This window comes from Schistocerca piceifrons, chromosome 1, assembly GCF_021461385.2.
Source record: "Schistocerca piceifrons isolate TAMUIC-IGC-003096 chromosome 1, iqSchPice1.1, whole genome shotgun sequence".
NCBI lineage: Eukaryota > Metazoa > Arthropoda > Insecta > Orthoptera > Acrididae > Schistocerca > Schistocerca piceifrons.
The window spans coordinates 888,046,578-888,067,185 of NC_060138.1; the positions used below are offsets into that span (position 1 = coordinate 888,046,578).

The following is a 20,608-nucleotide window of genomic DNA, read 5'->3' on the forward strand; positions in this document are numbered from 1 at the left end:
TATACTATAAAATTAATACATTACTTCCTCTTATGCCTAATGAATGTTTACAGTTTATTAATAAAGGTAATAAATCCTGATATAGTTCAAATAAATTACCAAAGTGAGTGGATAACTAATGCTGTAAATGGAATTTTACCTCCACCACTGGGTCTTGTCCTAACTACCACCCTAACTACCACCCTAAGATACCACCCATGTGAAATGTTTAGATATGTTTGTGAAAATTAATTAATTTGTAATAGTACAAAATCCTTATGAATCTTAATGGACAGCCCATGCAGCAGGTGGTGAGCTTTTTAAGTTAATATTTATTCAGCTATATGAACAACATAAGTTTTTTACTTCATAAATTCTTGAATGACAGCTCCTTTTCCCATCCCATTAAGATAACATCATTTCAAATTCGTTATGCCACCAACCATTCCCAACCTTTGGTTAGCTTTGATGGCAATTTGGTAGCTGCATTTTAAAGTATCATCAATATGTTTATGTTATTATGACTGCAACAACAAATGTCTAAGAACAAATGATTTAACAGTTAGAAAGATCATGAAACTCAGTTTGAAGCAGTCTTTTTTATCCCATTATATGTAGAATAGATTATACTTTCAGAAATTCTTCTATCAAGCCATCTTCTCTTTGTGTATTAGAAAATTTTAAAAATACAAATGTGGTAATCTGTTGCAATTAGGTAATCATGTAATTTGTTTTTACTGGGGTCCAGTATGTACAAATGTGAGCACCTCGCATTGCATAATAAACTGCGACAAATGACACAAAAAATTATAATATGTGCAATAACAAAAACATGAAATTACCTGTATAAATTCGATTTACAACCTTGCTAACAATCACAAACATTGCCAATCTTCTCAAGAGACAGAATAACAAATTCATGTGCTGATTTTTTGTGATTTTATACCATTTGATCAATAGATAACATTGGTTAGCAAAAATTACAATGCAGATAGACAAGGGTAACTGAGTAATTAGTAACAGAAGGCCATTTGTGTCTTCCTCATGGCTCAGTTTATTTCTGAGGTGAAGAAAATTAGAGGTCTGCAGTTAATGCAAAACCTATCATTCTCTAATAGCAGTTTCTTCACATTCTAGTAATGAAACTATTATAAGAATGTATCCAGTATCTGAGCTTCAAGGGGGGGGGGGGGGGGGCTGGGGTAATACTAATATTAATGTTGTGAAAGGAAGAGATGTGAAACAAATTCACAGTACCGTGTTTGAGTTGCAGTGGTTCTACCAATATAACAGGTGAGTATGACATAGCTTTTTTACAATAAGGCATCAAATTAGCTAAGTGGCTGATTACAGAGTGGTCTGTCACCTGCATTTCCATGTCAAGTATGTACGTCAAATGGGTAATAGGTATGGCCCTTCACAGGGCAGGGAAAATTTTATTTTCACTTTTTTGATCACAGGATTTCACAAACGACCCTGTTACCCTGTCAGTTGGGCAGTAACACTGTACCTTTGTGACTTCTCTCAAGCAGTCTCAGTATTACTTTTAAAATTCTTCCATATCAACTTCAGTTGTCTTGTTAAACTCTCCACTTCACCCAAATAAACACCTGGTAGCAACTTACTTAACTCAAAGGGAGAATTCATTGTGTGTCCTTATACTGACTCATATGGTATATGTACCACCGACTCATGGATCCTACTTTTAAAAGCAGACAAGATGTATGGCAGATATTGATCCCAATCACTATGTGCCTTGTTCACATAGTAAGATAACCTTTTAACAATCATTTTCTGAACCCATTCTAAATGGCCATTGGTTTTAAGGTGGAAGGAGGATGTTCTCCACTTTTTAATGATCAAAAGTTTAGAGACTTTCACAAATAAAGCAGACATGAATTTTGTTCCTTGGTCTATCAGAATCACCTCAGGGCTTCAAAAAGGCAATACCAAGTGACTGAAATAGGCTTTTATCCCCGTCTCCACTGTTGTATTGTCAGTTGGTACCAGAACCAGGTACCCAAAAAATAGATGACTATGGACTGCAGGCACACAACACCAACATGGATGTAGCACGGATATGGAATAGATTCAGTGGCCACAGGTTGGCAGCAATGGTGCTGGGGAAGAGGTGCCGCAGCATCGAAGCCTGACTCACAAGTGGAGCAGAGAAGTGCACAATGGTCATGTAAATTGACAGATAGGTGGTAAGAAAGCAGCATGGCTGCTGACAGGTAAGCTGTAGTATGACCAGTGGCAACAGAATGGACCATGGCATGGATAAGTTGGTCAATGGCATGTGTGGCATTGAGGCAGCAAGGCAGTGAGGATGGCAGGCCCAGCTATGAAGCAATAGGTGGGGTGGTGCCACTGGATGACAGGCAGCCAACTTGGGGCAATGTCTCTGGTCAATGTTGACCGTATACCACACCCATCCACTTGGCCCTTCATGGCAGGCACTGCTCACACATGGTGTGTGTGTGTGTGTGTGTGTGTGTGTGTGTGTGTGTGTGTGTGTGTGCGTGGGTGGGTGGTTGGTATGCAGCATCACTTCCTGGCATGTTCGACTCATGGCATTACTGGTGGGCTGCAACAGTGCTCCAGACTGGACTTCGCTTGACATGTCAGCAGGATGTTTAGCATCAGTTAGTGTGCCCACGCCCAGCATGAGACAGAAACTCACCATAGCTAAGCTGCTCTCAGGCCTACTACATCGTCAACCTGAAAAAATGCCTTCTGCAGTACTCATTGTGAAAATGTAACTGTTCACTGATCATGCAGTATGTCAGATCTCACTCCTGACACTGGTTGTACAGGGAATGAGGGTAGGGTAATGAGTAGGCATCCAATTAGGGGTTTTTCAAGTATTAACAGTAGAATCTTGTAGGCAGAAATTAGAAATCATGATGTACTTTGTGACAAGAGACACATGGGATGTGTCTTGGGAAGGTGGATCGGCTGCCAACAGGTGGGAGGAGCCATTAGGACTCAATTAAGGCAGAGTGACTAGAGCAAAGGAGGACTGCATATTGTCAGGCTGGAGACTGAAGGGAGACACAGTGAGTAGTCTGGGATCCATTCTCTTCCTGCAACCTCTGGAATCATATGTGATATCCTCCCATGTTTTCCACTGCCTGAATGCTGCAAGTGAAGTTTGCAAAGACCACCTCTTCAGCAGTGACCAACCATATGAACAATGCTTGGCCTGCAATATTGGCCATTTCTGGAGCACTAGCCATGGGAACAGTCCCTCAAGTGGACACAACTTGAAATGTGAGAGAAGTATGTGCGCTCATTGAAGATTACGCTAATTATTTTTAGTAGACGTTTTTTAAATAAATGTTGGTGACTGTCCTTATTTAGGAAAGAACAATTGTAAAATTATTATTGTTTAACTGTTGCCAGTAGTAACTCAAAAGGTGGAGGAAATGCTCAAAGCTAGGTCTGAAGTAAATGCTTTAGTGGGACAGTCAGCATAAAGGAATGCAGAGTTAAATTCCAAGCTAGATGCCACTAATTCTGACTTAAAGGTTGGATTAAATGTGAAAATAGATGATCAAGGTGTCAAATTTGAATGATCTATTGCTGGGACACATGCTCAGACCACTGCTGAGCAAATTGCAAAGAGAGATTTAAGTAATACTAAAATAAAATAAACAGGTTCAGAAATTACATTATTGATTCACATCAACAAATGTTAAAAATTATGAATAAAATATCAGCACTATAATCTCCTATTTTAAATTTAAATTGGTAATTACATCCTCAGATAGTTATGCAGTGTGATTTAGTGAGAAATGAGATAACGAATAATTCAGAGATAGGAATAAGGATATAAAAGGGATTAAAGAATTTACTGAATTTACTAATTCAAGTCAAGCTTGGTCTCACAAAACAGCAAGGTCAAACTTTACATGGCACTGGTAAAACCGGTTCTGTTATATGGCTGTGAGACATGGGTGACTTCACAAACACTTGAAGAGAGCATTTGTGCACTTGAAAGGAAAGTGCTCAGAAAGATCTATGGGCCTACATTCAACAGAGAAAAATAGAAGATGGGAAAGGAATCAAAAAGGGGACTTGTACCAATGTTTTGGGAAAGCTAACATTTTGAAGGGGCCAAGGAGGAAGGGTGGTGTTTGGTGCTAGCTTTTCTTCCTTGACTCTCACAGGGTATGCCCTTGACAGCATAATCTAATCTTAAAGGCACTTCAGAGTCCAAAATTTGGAGTCACAGGAGAACTTCCTGTTTGTTAGTGGCATTATAATGTCAGACTGAAGTAATATACTTTTATTGGGATATGAAAGTCCAAACATCAGTTGTATGTATTACTGAGTCCTTAAGGACAAAATTAATTAATGAAATTTTATCTTGATTAACTTGCAGAAAGCATGATAGCTTATAACTGGGTACAGGATAATGTTGTGTTTGAAAATACTCCACATTTGCACCCAAAATTTGAGTTTTCCATTGCTCTTATTTAGCTCTTGACACAGCATTAATGTAACTTTCTGCAAGAAGACACTTATGTATGCCTATATGATACTTTTAATTAAAATTAAATTGTAAACTGTGCCACTAAAATTTTGTTATTAGCATGTGGAAATGGCAGTATGTGATGACACTGTAGTTTGAACCATCATTGTACATGCCATGATGTCACTATAAGATGCAAGTGGGAAAGACAAACAAACCTATGTATTCACATTTATTGGTATTAACAGCAGACAAATGAACTGTCACCTCTCAATTTAACCCAGCCATCAGACAATACTAAGGATGTATCTATCACAAGAATCAAGTATTTGCATTCATATTAGTTGACATCCCAATCTCTTAACCTTATGTCATATTCTAACATGGCCTACAACTTTGGCTACAATACTGGTCAGTCTATCATTTCACTGACATGATCAATATTTCATGTTCATATTTTCTGTCTTCACTACCTCATAAACAAACTGTCACAATGCAACATAACCTATATCTCAGACTGCACTACAATTCGATACATCTCTACAAACAAGTTTATTCATTATTGCTAAGTGGCTTCTGCAACTCACAACAAAAATATCACTACTGATGCTAACCTAGACATTGAGCTATGAAGTTATTCAGTTGGTCACCATGACTAAGACTTTGCATTTGTTTTTATTATCTTAACCATCTCAGAACCAAATGTTAATCTCTGAACCTAAACTAGACCTTGGGTTATGCTACAGATTAATCTGTCACTAGAACTAACTTTTCATGTCAGCATATGTTGGTTTCAGATACTCATAAGTGAACTTCTTTTATCCAAACTAATTTACACTGCTGGCCATTAAAGTTGCATCACCAAGAAGGTTATAAAATAATGAAATTTCATCTATTGAGCATATACAGTACAGTATGACAGTTAGAGATACCCCTCAAGAAGCAGTTTGATTCTTGATGTACTTGACAATAGTTACACATCCAACTTTGGTTCTGATTTAGAATACATGTTACAAAATTTGGAAAATCGGTGCTTTAATGTCAAAAGGATATTGTCACGTTGACTTAAGTACAGAGATGCTAAACTATAAGGAATGCTGGATACATACAGTAATGTGTAAAACACCACTAAACTAACCACTCACCATTCTTTAGGTAAATCTAATCTTCAAGTACAGTGGTGGAACAATGTAAATTAACCTACAAGTGTTTGTGTCACAATCAATAACAAAGGCCAAGTTTTTAGCTATCATGAAGCTGCAAAAATTTGCCTCTGTACTGGAACTGATCAAGAGTTTCAGGTATGTTGATGTGTATTAAACTTAGTATGAAAGGTAGTTCATAAGTGTAAATCACACTTTCAACATGTAGCAAGTGGATGATGAGTGGCAGACATCTGAAACATCTAATAATAATGTTTGCATGTCATTTTTTAGGGACTCAGCTTGAAGTACAAAATATAAATCATCCTTCCTTTGTTAGCGGTACTATATGTGAGCATAAAGGAGGTGTATTAATGTTGGTGAAGTATCAAATGAGTGTCTGGGAATCTCCACAACACATTAAAATACGTATCTAGGCAAATGTAAAAATACCTGCTGTCTGGATTGTGGAGCTATATTGAAATCTGAAGTGAATGACTGCCTAACTTTAATTTATAAATAAAACAGATTTTTCAAGAACAAGCTGGAAGTGTGGTGGAAGAATATTTATTGCTGTGAAGAACTCTTTTATACCCTAAAAAATTGGTATGAATTTGACCATGAAATAACTTGCATGAAGATAAAGTTGAAACATGGGTTAAATATTGTTTGGCCCATTGCTTTTATAGGAAATCTGCCCCATGTATTATAGCGATTGAATGAATCAGTGAAAAAGGAGAGATGTCTAGATGCTGAGGTTTGGGAAAGACCCATCACAGTTCAATGGCTGTGAAGGAAGTTTCAACAAATGTATACTGAGCTTAATCAGAGATTTAAGCAAAGTTGAAACATGTTTGTGAAACAAAAGATGAACAGCATCTAAATGAGCATAAGAGGAACAATAGAACAACTATTAAATGAATTTGAAAGATGTATTAACTACACAATTCACAGAAAAATTTAGGAAGTGTAGAGTCAGTAAAGGAATTAAAGTCATTTATCAGTTGATCATCGATCACACTGGTACTGAAATGGGGGATGATAAAGTCAAGGCTGGAACATTGCATTCTGTCTTCCAAAATTGTTTCACTGAAGATTATTACTCTACATTTTATTTTTCGTTGTTCCACCAGTGTTGAAATGACAGACAAGGCAAAGGTATACATGGTCATGGAAAATGAAAATGAGTGTACGGAATTGTTGGCCGGGAGTCCCCCATTTGGAGAAGTTTGGCCTCAAGGGCAAGTAGTTATTGCATTCGATGCCACATTGGGTGACTTGCACATCAGAGATGGGGATGAAATGATGATGAGAACAACATCCAGTCCCTGAGTGAAGAAAATCTCATGCCCCAGTCAGGAATCAAACCCAGACCCCTTGGCATGGCATTCCGCTGCGCTGACCACTCGGTCATGGAATTTGAAAACAACTGAAATGGTTCAATAGAGGAAAGTCATTGGATTTGACATAATACAGGTTCAGTTCCATGCAGATTATGTGACAGAATTTGCTCAAGTTTTAACAGAAAATCATCATAGGTCAATGGAGAAGCTATTGCAGCAAGTTACAAGGCACTGCCATTTTAAGAAAGAAGTTAGCATTTAATGTCATATTGATGACAAGGTCATTAGAGACAGATATTGTGGAAAGGAGTAGTCAATAGGCCTATAGCATTGATGTTAATTTGTTGTGAAATTTAGTAATATGAATATTTTATGCTCAGATGTTATTATTTTTGAAGACAAGATATCTTATGTATAGAAACCAACATAGATTCCACAAGCAATGATGGTGTGAAATTCAGACTATTCTGTTTGCTCATGAAGTGCAAAATGCAGTAGATAGCAGTACCCAGGTTAACACCATGAATGCCACATTTATTATCTTCTCAGAGGCATTTTGCATCATTCTACATCGCTCCCTAATAAACAAATTTCTAGCTTAGAGAGTATAACATCAGTCTTCTTACTGGATCAAAAATTTCTTAAAAACAGAACTCAGTATGTCATAATGAACTGGAAGAAATTGTGAGATGTAGAAGTAGCTTTGGAAATACTGTGAACAACTATTATGTGACTATCGCCATTTACAATATATGTAAAAGATTATGTGGATAATATGGCAAGTTATATGAGTTGTATCAAATGATGAAATTGTAAATAGGAAAGTCACAATGTCAGAAAATTATTTTAGAGAAAAGAAGACCTGTAGAGAACCAAAATTTGGCACTGGGATTTGTACTTCACCTTTCAAACAAATAGAATGTATTTTGCATTGATAGAAGTAAAGACCAATTCATTATTTATTATGTAAAAGTCAGTCATTTTCAGGAAACAGTCACAAGTTTAAAATGCTTAGATGCACAGGATCACATCAATTTAAACTAGAACTCTCATATAAAATTAGATTTTATGTAGAGGAAAGACAGGTAAGGAAAGGTAGTTCATCCATTAATAATGTAGCTTACAAAATTTTCATTTGATTTGTTCTTGAGAATTTCTCAGCAATTTGGGCTCTTGGAAGTTATGATTAATAGGGGAAACAGATGACATACAGTGAAAGGATTTGCATTTCATCACAGGTTGATTTACTCAGTGCCAATGGCCTTGCCACAGTGGGAACACAGGTTCCCATCAGATAATGACATTAAGTGCAGTTGAGCTTTGCTAGCATTTGGGCAGTTCACTGTCCAGGTCTGCTGAGTGCTATTGGCAAGCAGGGTGCACTCAGCCCTTGTGAGGCCAATTGAGGAGCTACTTTACTGAGAAGTAGCAGCACTGGTTATAAAGACTGACAGTGGATGGGAGACCAGTGTGTGACCACAGTGACTGATGGCCTTCAGTTAGCGATCGAGCGCAGCGGCTTTTGCATAGAGTTGTTGGTGCTAACAGACAACCAACACTGAGTGAAATAAGCAAGAAATCAATGTGGGATGTATGACAAATGTATCCATTAGGATAGTGCAGCAAAATTTGACATTAATATGCTGTGGCAGCAGATGACCAACAGGAGTGCCTTTGTTAACAGCACAATATCACCTGCAGTATTTCTCCTGGGCTACTGACCATATCGGTTCAACCCTAACTGACTGGAAAGCCATGGCGTGGTCACTGATCATTGACTGGAAATGGTTATGTTTAGCTAGTTGGAGACCATCTGCAACCACTCATGGAATTCATGTTCCCAAAAACAATGACATATTTATGGATGACAATGCATTGTGTCACAGGGCCACAATTGTTTGAAATTGATTTGAAGAATATTTCAGGCATTTAAAGTGAATGATCTGTCCATCCAGATCACCTGACAAGAATCCCATCGAATATTTATTGGACATAATCAAACAGTCAGTTGATGCACAAAGCCCTGCACTAGCTACTCTTCCACAATTATGGATGGCTATAGAGGCAGCATGGCTCCATATTTCTGTAGGGGACTTCCAATGACTTGTTGAGCCCATGACACATTGAGCTGCTGCACTACCCTGGACAAATGGAGGTCTGACACAATGTTAGGAGGTATCCCATAACTTTTTTCCTCCTGCACACATCAGAAAGTTGCTCACAGAGTAAAAAGGATGAAGATGTATATAGATGCAATTCATACCTCTAGACCAGGAAGAAAGATAATGAAAATGCACACTAGCTGCTCCAGCTGAAGAACCTGCTATTGTAATACTAGCTGGATTTCCTCCAAAGGATGCAATATTTGCTTGTATCCAGCGGAAGGCCATGGACTGATCTTTTAGTCCATTGTTTCCTGGTAGTTGTTCATCTTCTGTACTCAGGAAACCTGAAACAATTTATAATTTTAAGAAGATGGCGCTACACGGATTATAAATATTTTAAAATGGTTATGATCTACTCCCAAGAGCTGTAGATAAAATTTTTCTATATTACTTTTTTCAGTAATCAGCAGTATGTAGAAATGTGTTCATACAATACTGTTAATGCTGAGTGTTAATACTACAAGAAGGAGTGCACATTTTTTTACTATTTGAGAACAATGGTGAATTCCTGGATTTATTATTTGATGGCACTGATCTTATTGCCTAGAATGATGTTGCAAAAGTTTTTATGAACCTGACAAAGGTGTGTAGGTCAAAACTGATTGTTCAGCAAAGAAATTTTATCAGCAGCTAATTTACATATGTTTTTAGAACTGTTTATATAACACTTGGGCAGTTAAGCCATAGTTTGTCAGTCATGCAACATCTTGAGCCTTGAAACAAAGGTCTTTTACCTTGGAACATGTGATACTTGCCTCAAGAATTTTACCTGCCTGGAAAATGGAAATATTTTTAGTTTCCAATAGATTCTATTTCAAAATGTGTTTAACTGGTACCTGGTTTTTGATAACTCTTCTGCTAAATTCAATGCCAATTACTGATTATTCATTTATAGTAGAATAATAACGTAACAAATAGATTTGTAGTAGAGTAATAATGTAACAGATAGATAATTAAATACAATACTGACAGGATTTTCTTGATTTCAGTGCCCAAAAGGTTATTACTCACCAGCGATGGCCATGCAGAGTGATGTGTCTGTGCTGAAAACAGTTCAGACCAAGTGACTGCAACTGTAAAAATGTTTGTGTATTGTGCTGTGTAAACTAAATTATATATATTAAGATTCTATGTCTTTGTACATAATTGGGTCATTCCTTGTCTAAGCTACAGAGGAAACAACCCATACTGGTGGCCACGACTGCAAAAACACCACGAATACAGTGACATTGAGTGCTGAAGTATTTTTTGAGTGTGTATGATGCAACCTGCAGGCACAACTTCATACCCACCAGCTGTTTTACGATGTTTTACCACCCTGATTATGTCAGGTATTAATACTACTCAGTACCCACAGCACTTGCAATGACAAACAGGTGCAAATTAGAACAGGATGGCAGTGTAGAATACAGTGATTGTGATGGAACAATGGTCACCTTTAATGATGAACTTATGCTCCAAACTTAATACAGGAAATTTTGGTTATCCTGTATGACTTACATGTGTACAGACTGATTTTACATCTTCTGCATCTACTGCACCTACCACATCATTTCATACATAGATTGTTGGTATGGTCGCTAGATACACAAAACCACTGTGCAACACCAAGTGCATGGGCAGAAAAACTACAAATTTAGTGTTCACAAGAACAAATAATATTCCAACTGTGGATCCTACATCTACTGCAATATACACAACTACTTCATATACTGTGTCATGATTACCAACATTTGACATGATCATTCTGCAGCAACAACCCAGGGACAATAGTACTGCCGTGTTTGGTCAGGCAACTTTGCCTTGTCTGCCAACAGATGCCATGGTAGTGCCTTACTATCTGATCTTTACAGGGCAGCAACAAGTGGATTACACTGTGAAATGACAAGAAGCAATGCAACCAAAAATCATTCCATTCAGGCCCAGTCAGGTAACTTTATGGTTTGCAATAACAGAGCAAATTTTTGCAACATTATGAATTGTGCATGACAACTCAGAATTTGTCATGCTAATATCCCATCTCACTGAGCACACAGAGTTAATTAGTGACCTAACACTCATGTCACCTGCCAGTACCAAATGCAACACAGCAAAACTCTTGCAACATGTTTCCCATTCACTGGAGCAACAAGTGCGGCAAGTGATACAAGAGGAATGTTTATCAGACAGCTCATTCCCTCAACTGTAGCACTGCCTATGGTCATTAGTAGATCTGATGCTGTTCAAAGATGTGGGAAACTGACATCACAACCCCTGGACCGAGCACTGGCGCATGGTGCAACACCACCACCTGACGACACTGGTACAGTTAATTCTGCCACCACCTCGCTTCTGGTACCATGCACATTTCAATGATGCTGGTCTCAACTGTCAATAGGCCTGCTTGCACCCAAACTTCATACATGTGCCAATATAGGTGCACTGGCCCACCTAGCATTGACAAGTCGCCTCTCCTCCACAATGAGAATACAAACTGGAGGTCACATGTACATCCGAGACACATACACCAATATATATTTCCTGATCAGCACAGGCTCAGAAGTAAAGTATGTACTGTACCAAGACACATACTCAAAATTTACTACAAGGTTCCAAGTTTAAAGCTCCATGTGGCAAATGAAATCAACGTCCACATGCATGGCAAAGCTGATTATACCGTGCAACTTACAGATGAGTTATGTTGTTCTTGGACATTCTACCTCGCTGACATAGCAAAACCAGTCCTGTAGATTGATTTTCTCAGAAAGTTCTGTCTCTTCCTCGACCTCAACCAGGATACTCTGTTCCATTACATGGTGTAACAGTTCATCCAATGGCTCTTCACCTCAAATCTATCCCAGGCTGCGAGACAACATTTGTGCCTGTTCACTATGGCCAGCACAAAACCCTAAAATATATTGCTTGAATGTACCAAGGCAACATGTGCTATGTCCATCATCCAGGCATGTCTCTTCTTGACCTATGATGACTCATGTTCCGTACATTATGACAACGACAGATAATGCCAGTAAATACACGAGAAGTTGCTCGCTCTCACGCATGTGCGAGAGCAGCTACAACAACTAACATTCATCACAGTGGCTGTAAATGATGCAGCCACATCCCTAACTGATAAGAACATCCAATCAACAACACAATGAGGATGTGGTGCAGTCTGACCTCCTTCAGTGACTACAAAAACATGTTGTGACAGCTATGAATGATTCAGCCATGCCTCTTATGGCCAACCACATCCCTCCACAACTGACCAAGGAGGCCACACAGCCTGACCTGCTACAACAACAACAAGCACACAGCAGTCATGAATGATGCAGCTATGCCTCTAACAGATGTTCATGCTCTTCTGCACCATGCAGAGGTAGCTGTGCCACCTGAACCACTATAGAGACAGTTCTCTCTGGTCAGTAAAGCACATATTGTGTCACCTTTTGTGTTTTTTCAAAACTTCTCTGACCCCATCAGTTATGGATTCTCAGATCTACTTCATCAGTGCACAGTTAAAAATGATATGATGCACTACATAAATATGAAAATAGGACCCTTTTCTGGCACAAAAGACACCACCTCACCCTGCCCCTCCTGCAGGCAGCTAAGATGACAGTGGATGACAAGTTGCATATGGGCATTGTAAGCTATTAGACAGTGTGTAGGCATTGCAAATAAAATTAATAGCTAAGAAAGATGATTCTATTTGACTATGTGGACACTATAGAACACTTAACTCACACATGATTTTCAACAGTTACCATACAATAAACATAAGAGACTTTACCAGTGTGCTCAAATGGGTGAAGGTTTTTCTCAGTGGCTGACTTTGAAAAGGCACACTACCAGATCAATATGCATCCAAATGATGATCCTAAAATGGCCATCACCACACCACGTGGCTTATTCAAGTTTCTGGTGATGCCACATGGCCTCAAAAAAGTGGTATGGACCTGGTTATTATTCACCGAGAGGGTATTGTTTAACCTGTACTGCTGCTATGTTAGATGAGATTCTTATTTTTTTCTCACGGTCATCAGAGCCACGAAGTTCACCTTGAAGTCATTCTCACTGTCCTCCATGATGCAGGTATGATCATAAGTGAAGACAAGTGAAAATTATGCAAATACGATAGCACATGTCTCAGACATGTTCAAGCACCATATATGAATGCTCTTCCTGGCCCTCAAACAAAAGGAAAACATATACTATTGTAGACATGGGAAATGCTGGCAGCATTTTCCCAGACTGCCAGTTAGATGCTACTGGTGCAGTACATGTGGTACTGGACACACAGCTTACAATTATGATGGACGCAAGTGACAAAGCCATAGGTGCCATCCTCCACAAGGATGTAGCAGGTGATAAACAACCTCTACGATTTCTCTCCAGAAAAGCTTACAGCCCCACAAAGAAAATGGACAGCTTCTGACAGCAAACTATTCACCCATTTTTATGAGGATATTGATGGTTGTCATGTGATTAGTAATACAGATCACAAACCTCTCGCAGATGCCGTTCAACAACTTTTCATCTATGGTCAAACTGAGACAATATCAATCTCTTGGTCTGATTTCAAAGTATTCTATGGATGCGCACCATCTCTGTGGGGATGATAATGTTGTCGTTGATTACTTGTAGTAAGTCAGCACCTTCTCCCTCACCCTCAACTTCAACGAAGTTGCGGAAGAACAGAAACATGATTGGACGACTGGTGCATTGCTCAAGGATTCATTTTAACCTCAAGAATGAATGCAGACCAATCCTGGGAACAGATGCAGCTGTCCTCTGTGACATATCACAACAAAATTTTCGGCCTACAATACCTTCATTAACGCAATGCATTATTTTTTTGGCACACTACATAATCTCAGCCACAAAGGTGAACAATTGATAATCTGGATCATTACATAACATTTTGTTTGTGATTTTTGGGAATGACCAAGGTTGTGTGTAGACTGTCAATGCAGCAAAGAAGACCAGCATGTGGAGCCTCACCCCACAAGTTTGAAATTCCATGTCAGTAGTTCCGACATGTACACCTCGATTTATTGGTACCCTTACCAGAATTGGAGGAATACAGGTACATACTGTAGATCAAATAACTTCCGGGAATTCAGCCAGGTAACACTTTCAGCAACCACCAATATTTCGGCGGGAGAACACCCCGCCATTTTCAAGGCAAGCAGTTTGCCTTGAAAATGGCGGGGTGTTCCCCCGCCGAAATATCGGCGGTCGCTGAAAGTGTTACCTGGCTGAATTCCCGGAAGTTGTTTGAAAGTTGTATACGCCAGGAGAAACTCAGGTCTCACATACTGTAGATGGTCGACCACATAACCAACTGAACTGGGTGGAGGAAGACCAGACTTTCAAAATTACATAAAAATCTATGACTAGTGCTTTAATGATGAACTGGATCACCCAGTTTGGCTGTCCTGACACTATTACCACATATCAGAGCTGTTACTTTAAGTCTTCATTTTCTAGTGCATCATGATACTTGTGCAGAGCAACTTGCCATTGTTCTATGGCTTAGTATACCCAAAGCAACAGCCTGTTGGAATGATGGTACTGAACAATGAAAACCACACTCATGTGCCTCAGGGTTGAATGGATGGAGCCCCCCCCCCCCCCCCCCCCCCAAACCTCCTGCCCCCTGCATGGATGCTCCTTGGAGTCTGCATGGCACACAAGGATGATTCAAAAGCTTCACTAGCAGATATTCTATACAGGGAGACACTGACAGTGTTAGCAGAGCTTGTGCTGCCTACTCCTACCCCCAGCGCATCTGACCTACTGGACATGGCAGAGAGTGTCAAAAGACATATACAGAAATCACGCATACCTCCTCTGTTGGTGCATATGGTACAGACACTGTTCCTTCATAATGGTTGCACTGACTGTGAATATGTAGTGATTCAAGATGATAACTGTATGGCCAACACTGTCGCCATCTTATAACAAACCATTTTAGGTGCTGCAACAGTGTAGCCACATGTTTAATGTAGGCTTAAATGGCAAGATAACGATAGTGTCTATCAACAAGTAAAGCCCACACAGACCCTTCACTCCTTGAATGACATAAGTCATTTCCAACAAGATAATACCTCTGGTGAGTCGCCTACCATTAACTCTCTGCCGGAATGACCAGCCGATATCACCATCAATGTTAGAGATTTTCAGTCCTAAGAAGAAGCAGTAAAACTGATTGGTGATCACTCCTTTATAGAAGCCATGCACAAGGCACTGGACTCTACAACTACACCTGTCAGTAAAAAATGTTATCCACACTTTTTGCTTGTGAAAAACAGTGGACTTCATGGCAGAGTCATGATTTCTCTCACAGACAGGCCAGTTAATAGTCTTCCTTCCAACTACTGACAAGACTGGCAACACAAATATGACCCTGACAATGTGGTAGCTTTTTCACGCATGTCACAGTCTCTGGCAGACAAGCCCTCACTACATTGCACTTTGGCCGACTGTTGTGCCTTGCACTATGGCTAGCTCCATATCACATTCAAGCTGTCTCCAATCAACAACTGCCAACATGTCAATCAGCATTCTCCTATCGATAGCATCTGAAGCACTCCAAGCCATGTGAAACAATCTGCTCACAAAAGTGCCATGACATGTTGCAGGCCATCACACAGGCAGTCATTCAATCTTGCACAGCAGCCTGTCAAGAAACAATCTGGTCATGCCTCACAAAGGTGCTAGCTAGGGCACCGCCAGTCATATGAACTTGCATGGCACCTGCAACTACAAGGACCGCACATTGATTGTTGACAACCCTCCTCCCTTGTTCAGTGCTCTGGACTTGAGGAGTGGGGTGGGGGCTGGGGGAGATAGTGGAGCAGAGAGGGCTCGTTGGGGACAGTGCCCCAAAGACTTATCACTGACTAGCAATGACAGTGCAGAGTGAAATATTTACACCCAAACATTCAGTTCTGATTGAGTGAGTGCATTTGTAAGATATTTGCGTATTGAGCTGTGTACAAAAAACATTAATTTTCTGGAGTAATTTTTGCAATTTCAAAAAAGGTGAAGGGCACCATTTAAAAATGGAATAAGAAAATATATTAAACTTCTGCTACAGGGCTGGCTAGAGGTGAAAGTCTGAGAAGTCACCAAGGCACAATACTTTTGACTACGTACACTTTCATAAAGTAATTCCCATAATTAACAGTATGTACAGATTAGCTCTAGTCATCATTTATGGTTAGTATACTTTACACAAATAGATTGCTTTTGCATTTTAGTGAATAATATTCCCATTGGCTATACTTGATGATGGATTTGCATAATACAAACTGGAAAAGAAGAATGAATGAGACCACTGATCTCGTCTTGGAAACATATTTCATCTAGGGAGCAAAGTGTCATCAAAAATTACAGAACACTGAAAATGAATGATTCCCATGCTGTACAGATAAATGACAACTCACCAAGAATACCTAACCGGTAGTTGATGGTTACTACAATAACTTCATGATCCAGTAGATAGTCAGGTCCAAAGTATCTTCCAGAACCACTCATAAAGCCTCCTCCATGAATAAACACAAAAACATCTAATAAGGGAGATACTCCATTTGGTGTAGGCAACTGGAACAGAAAGACATACTTCATACATGAATATACAGTGGGCAGAATACTATGAGTCTTGTACTGGTAATTTATCAGACTAGCTAGTTTCATTAACACAATGCATTCTTGGGACAGTAGTTATCTGTCTTTCTTTTCTTTCAAAAGTATAATGTCTATAGTTTGTGCCTCATAGCATCACATACAATATTATTATTATTTTTGAAGTATGAGTCAGTTTCCATATTCATTAAGATGTGAAACTGAGGTATTGCACAAATGAGTTAGTGATGACTAAATTAATGAAACATTTTGAATTACTGCTTTAAAAACATATAACATTAACCTTTATTCTTGTTTTATTACTGATTTTTTTCCTTAGCATAATAATCTCTGTGGAAAAGATATTAGCCACCCCTCTTGAAAGAGAATGCTGCTCACATTAGAATCGTGTAGGTGATGTAGAACTGGTGCCAGGTGTCATGTGGTTCTCCAGTGGTGTTGTTAAGTCATGACAGTGAAAGGGTGTGTATATGCCCATTGGTTGTATAAAATCAGCTCAGTAAGATGGAGAGATATAGAGACATGACATAATGGATGAAAGATGCTATTGTATTTAGATGTGCACATGAATACACCATAAATGATGTTACACAATATTTGTGTGTATTAGTGTGGACCATTAAACATGCCTACAAGGAATGGTGTACCACTCACAGCTGTGTAGGATGTAAGGAAGCAGAGACAAATGTCACACCTTGTCAATGGTAACTGGTTTCAAACATGGCAAGAATTGCTACTGCTAGTCAATATAGACCCATCCCAACCAGTTCTTATGTGTGAAGGTATCACATGCAAGGACATTTAGAGTCACGTACCTCAAAATGGCCATTGTTCACAGTGGTGCATAAAGTTGCGCATCTTCAGTCAACCATACAACACAGCAATTAGACAGTAGCTGACTGGCAGCATGTAGTGAAGCCTGAAGAGTCTCATTTTGGGTCTTTCAAAATGAGAAAAAATGTTGAGTTTGCCAATGATTTAATGTGTCACATTAAATGGAGGGTATAACTCAGGCCAGAGGTACTTCATTCTTCTAAATCTTCAAGCTGGGCCAACTAAATCACCTGATCTTAATCTCTTGGGAAATATGTGTGGCTATTGGGAGCATGGTTAAGGTTTAGCAGTAAAAATCCCCACAATTTGGTAGATCTACAGGAAATGAATATGAATGAGTGGCTTCAGCTGATTATGGCACACCTAAAAAAAACTTTTGGGCTTGCTTCTTCACTGGTTTGAGGCCATCGTCAGAGTGCAATGTTCAACTACAGAGCATACCATTTTACGTTGCTTTAGATTATGTCTCTTTGGGGTGACTAGTATTTGATCCAGTGTCTTTATTTCAGTGTCAAGACACTGTAGTTTTGTTTTTAGGAAAGAAAGTTCTTCATATAAGGCTATTAAAAGAAAAAAAAAAATGCTGAAAGCTGACGTTTATTAATTGTTCCAAATGCTTTTGGATATTTTTATGATAAAAAATGAAATTATCATGTGGCATTTTTGGCACGGAGGTCACGTCTGGGGAAACTCAGCCACCATGTGGAAGTCTTATTTTCGATAACACCACATTGGGTGACTTGCACATCAGTAATGATGAGGAGGACAACACAACACCCAGTCCATGATCAGAGAAAACCTCTAACCTGGCCGGTAATTGAACCCAGGCCCACAGCATGGTAGGCAAGCATGTTACCACTCACCTAAGCAGGCAGACTTTTTAATGATAATATCAACTAATGAAGATTGAAGGAAAAAAAAAGAATTGACAACATGAAGTGTAATAAAAGGTAAAGTCCATACTTAGGTTGGCTGTGTGCAAAATCTCGGTGTTGGTACAACTAAAACAAGCAGAAAGATTTATATTTTCCATAAATTAGATAAAAAATCAATAGCGGCACATCTCAGTCAGGAACTTGAAACTTTCAGCACTGTGCAGTAGCATGTAAAGAAACTATGGCTCAAGTTAGAAAAAAATAGTTGGCAATGCACTGGAGGGATACGTACCTAACAGTACAGTTCATAACAGGAGAGAATCTCCATGGGAGACAGTCACTGTGTACTAAAGAAACAGAGTTTACTTCATAATAGATTTGAAACAAAGCATAGGGCTATAGATACAGAGATACTGAATGAAATGGATTTGGCTTCCAAGAGGGCAATGCTTGATGCCTTCAATGACTACCATAGCAGAATATTATCAAATGATCTTTCACAGAACCCAAAAAAGTCCTGGTCATATGTAAAGGCTGTTACTGGCATCAAAGTTAGTGTCCAGTCCCTAGCAACTGAGACAAGAACTGAAATTGAGGGTATCAAAGCAAAAGCTGAAATGCTTAACTCCATTTTCAAATGTTGCTTCACAAAGGAAAACCCAGGAGAATTGTCTCAGTTTAATCCTTGTACCACTGCAAAGATGAATGAAATAAGTATTAGTCAGTGGTGTTGAAAAATAGCTGAAATCATTAAAACTAAACAAGTTTACATGGTCCTATGACATCGCTGCCAGATTCTATACTGAACTTGCGGCTGAGTTACCCCATCTTCTAACTAAAATCTATTGTAGGTATCTTGAACAAAAAACTTTGTCCAGTTTGTGGAAAAAAGCACAAGTCACACCCATCTACAAGGATAGCAGAAGTTATCCATAAAACGATTGTCCAACATCTTTGGCGTTGATTTATTGTAGACTCTTAGAACATCTTATCAGCTCATACATAATGAGGTATCTTGAAGAGAATGACCTCCTCAATGCCAAATTAACTCACACTTTTCTCACATGACATGCTGAAAGCTTTGGATCAAGGCAGGCAGGTAGATGCCATATTTTTTTGATTTCTGAAAATTAAACCAGAACACATGGTTGCCAAGCGAATATTTTGATTGAAATTAATAGCTGGGTCTGCAGTCTCCTGAACTGAAGTGGCAGTGCCTTCCTGTTTTGTGCCTGGTTGCAAGTCAGATTTCAAGCCCCCAAAAGATCTAGAAAATTTTATCAAGTGGAAAAAAATTACCCCAAGGGAAGACAAGGAGCTAACAAGAAACTCATAGATTCATGATAAATGCAATTTTCACTTCTATCAAGCAACAGATTACATTATTGGTGACACAATCAAAAACACATCTGATTCCATTAGAGGCATACCCACAACTACTAACTTTCTGTGGTGCTAACCATATTCCAAACAGTTTACAATGCAAAAGAGTTTACAAACTTTCTTGACACAAAAAGAATCTTTTCTAATTTATATCATTATTTTATAAATGAGTCCAGAATTAAATTGGATAATTAGTGTTAGATTGTGCAATTAATAATATGAATTTCAAGTATGCTTGTTAGTCTGTAATTTCAAACATTTTTAAAAGAAGAGTAATTTTAACTGTATGTACAGAGTACAAACAAATCAATTTTTTTTTACGTATTTTAGCCCAAAACATAACACACTGTATACAAAAATCACATGAAGTTCATTCAGCTAGACAAAAAAAAAAAAAAAAAAAAATTATGCTAGAGGAGGGTGACCCATTATAAACTGTAGGTATTACATGTGATGGCAGCCAGTCTAAAAAACAAGCCTGGAAACATTTTCAAATATCAGGAAACAAGGGGAATACTAAATGCTATTTTCAAAATCCTGTTGATGAGAAAAGAAAAGTTTGAGTTTTTTCAGATTTAAAACATATTTTGAAATGCATATGTAACCACTTTAATGATGACATCATGAGTTATGGATTTTATGAACATGTTTATGAAGCTGTCAATTCACAGGAATTTGCTGGTGTAAAGGCACGTGGCAAACTGACATACACACACAAACACTCAATCTCCTTTCAACGGATGAATGCTCACCTTGCTTTCCAGTTGTTTAGTACCTG

At 38.7% G+C, this 20,608-nt stretch overlaps 1 protein-coding gene across 1 annotated transcript in view; it reads right to left on the reverse strand.

Moving 5' to 3' along the window:
- The window catches only part of LOC124776393 (venom carboxylesterase-6-like), a 205,632-nt gene that overhangs the window by 130,893 nt on the left and 54,131 nt on the right, over window positions 1-20,608 (reverse strand). The window contains exons 3-4 of the mRNA XM_047251370.1: window positions 16,540-16,696; window positions 9,205-9,390 (exon numbers count right to left, since the gene is read on the reverse strand). Of these exons, the coding sequence (XP_047107326.1) occupies window positions 9,205-9,390; window positions 16,540-16,696 (343 nt within the window). The remainder of the gene's footprint in view (window positions 1-9,204; window positions 9,391-16,539; window positions 16,697-20,608) is intronic.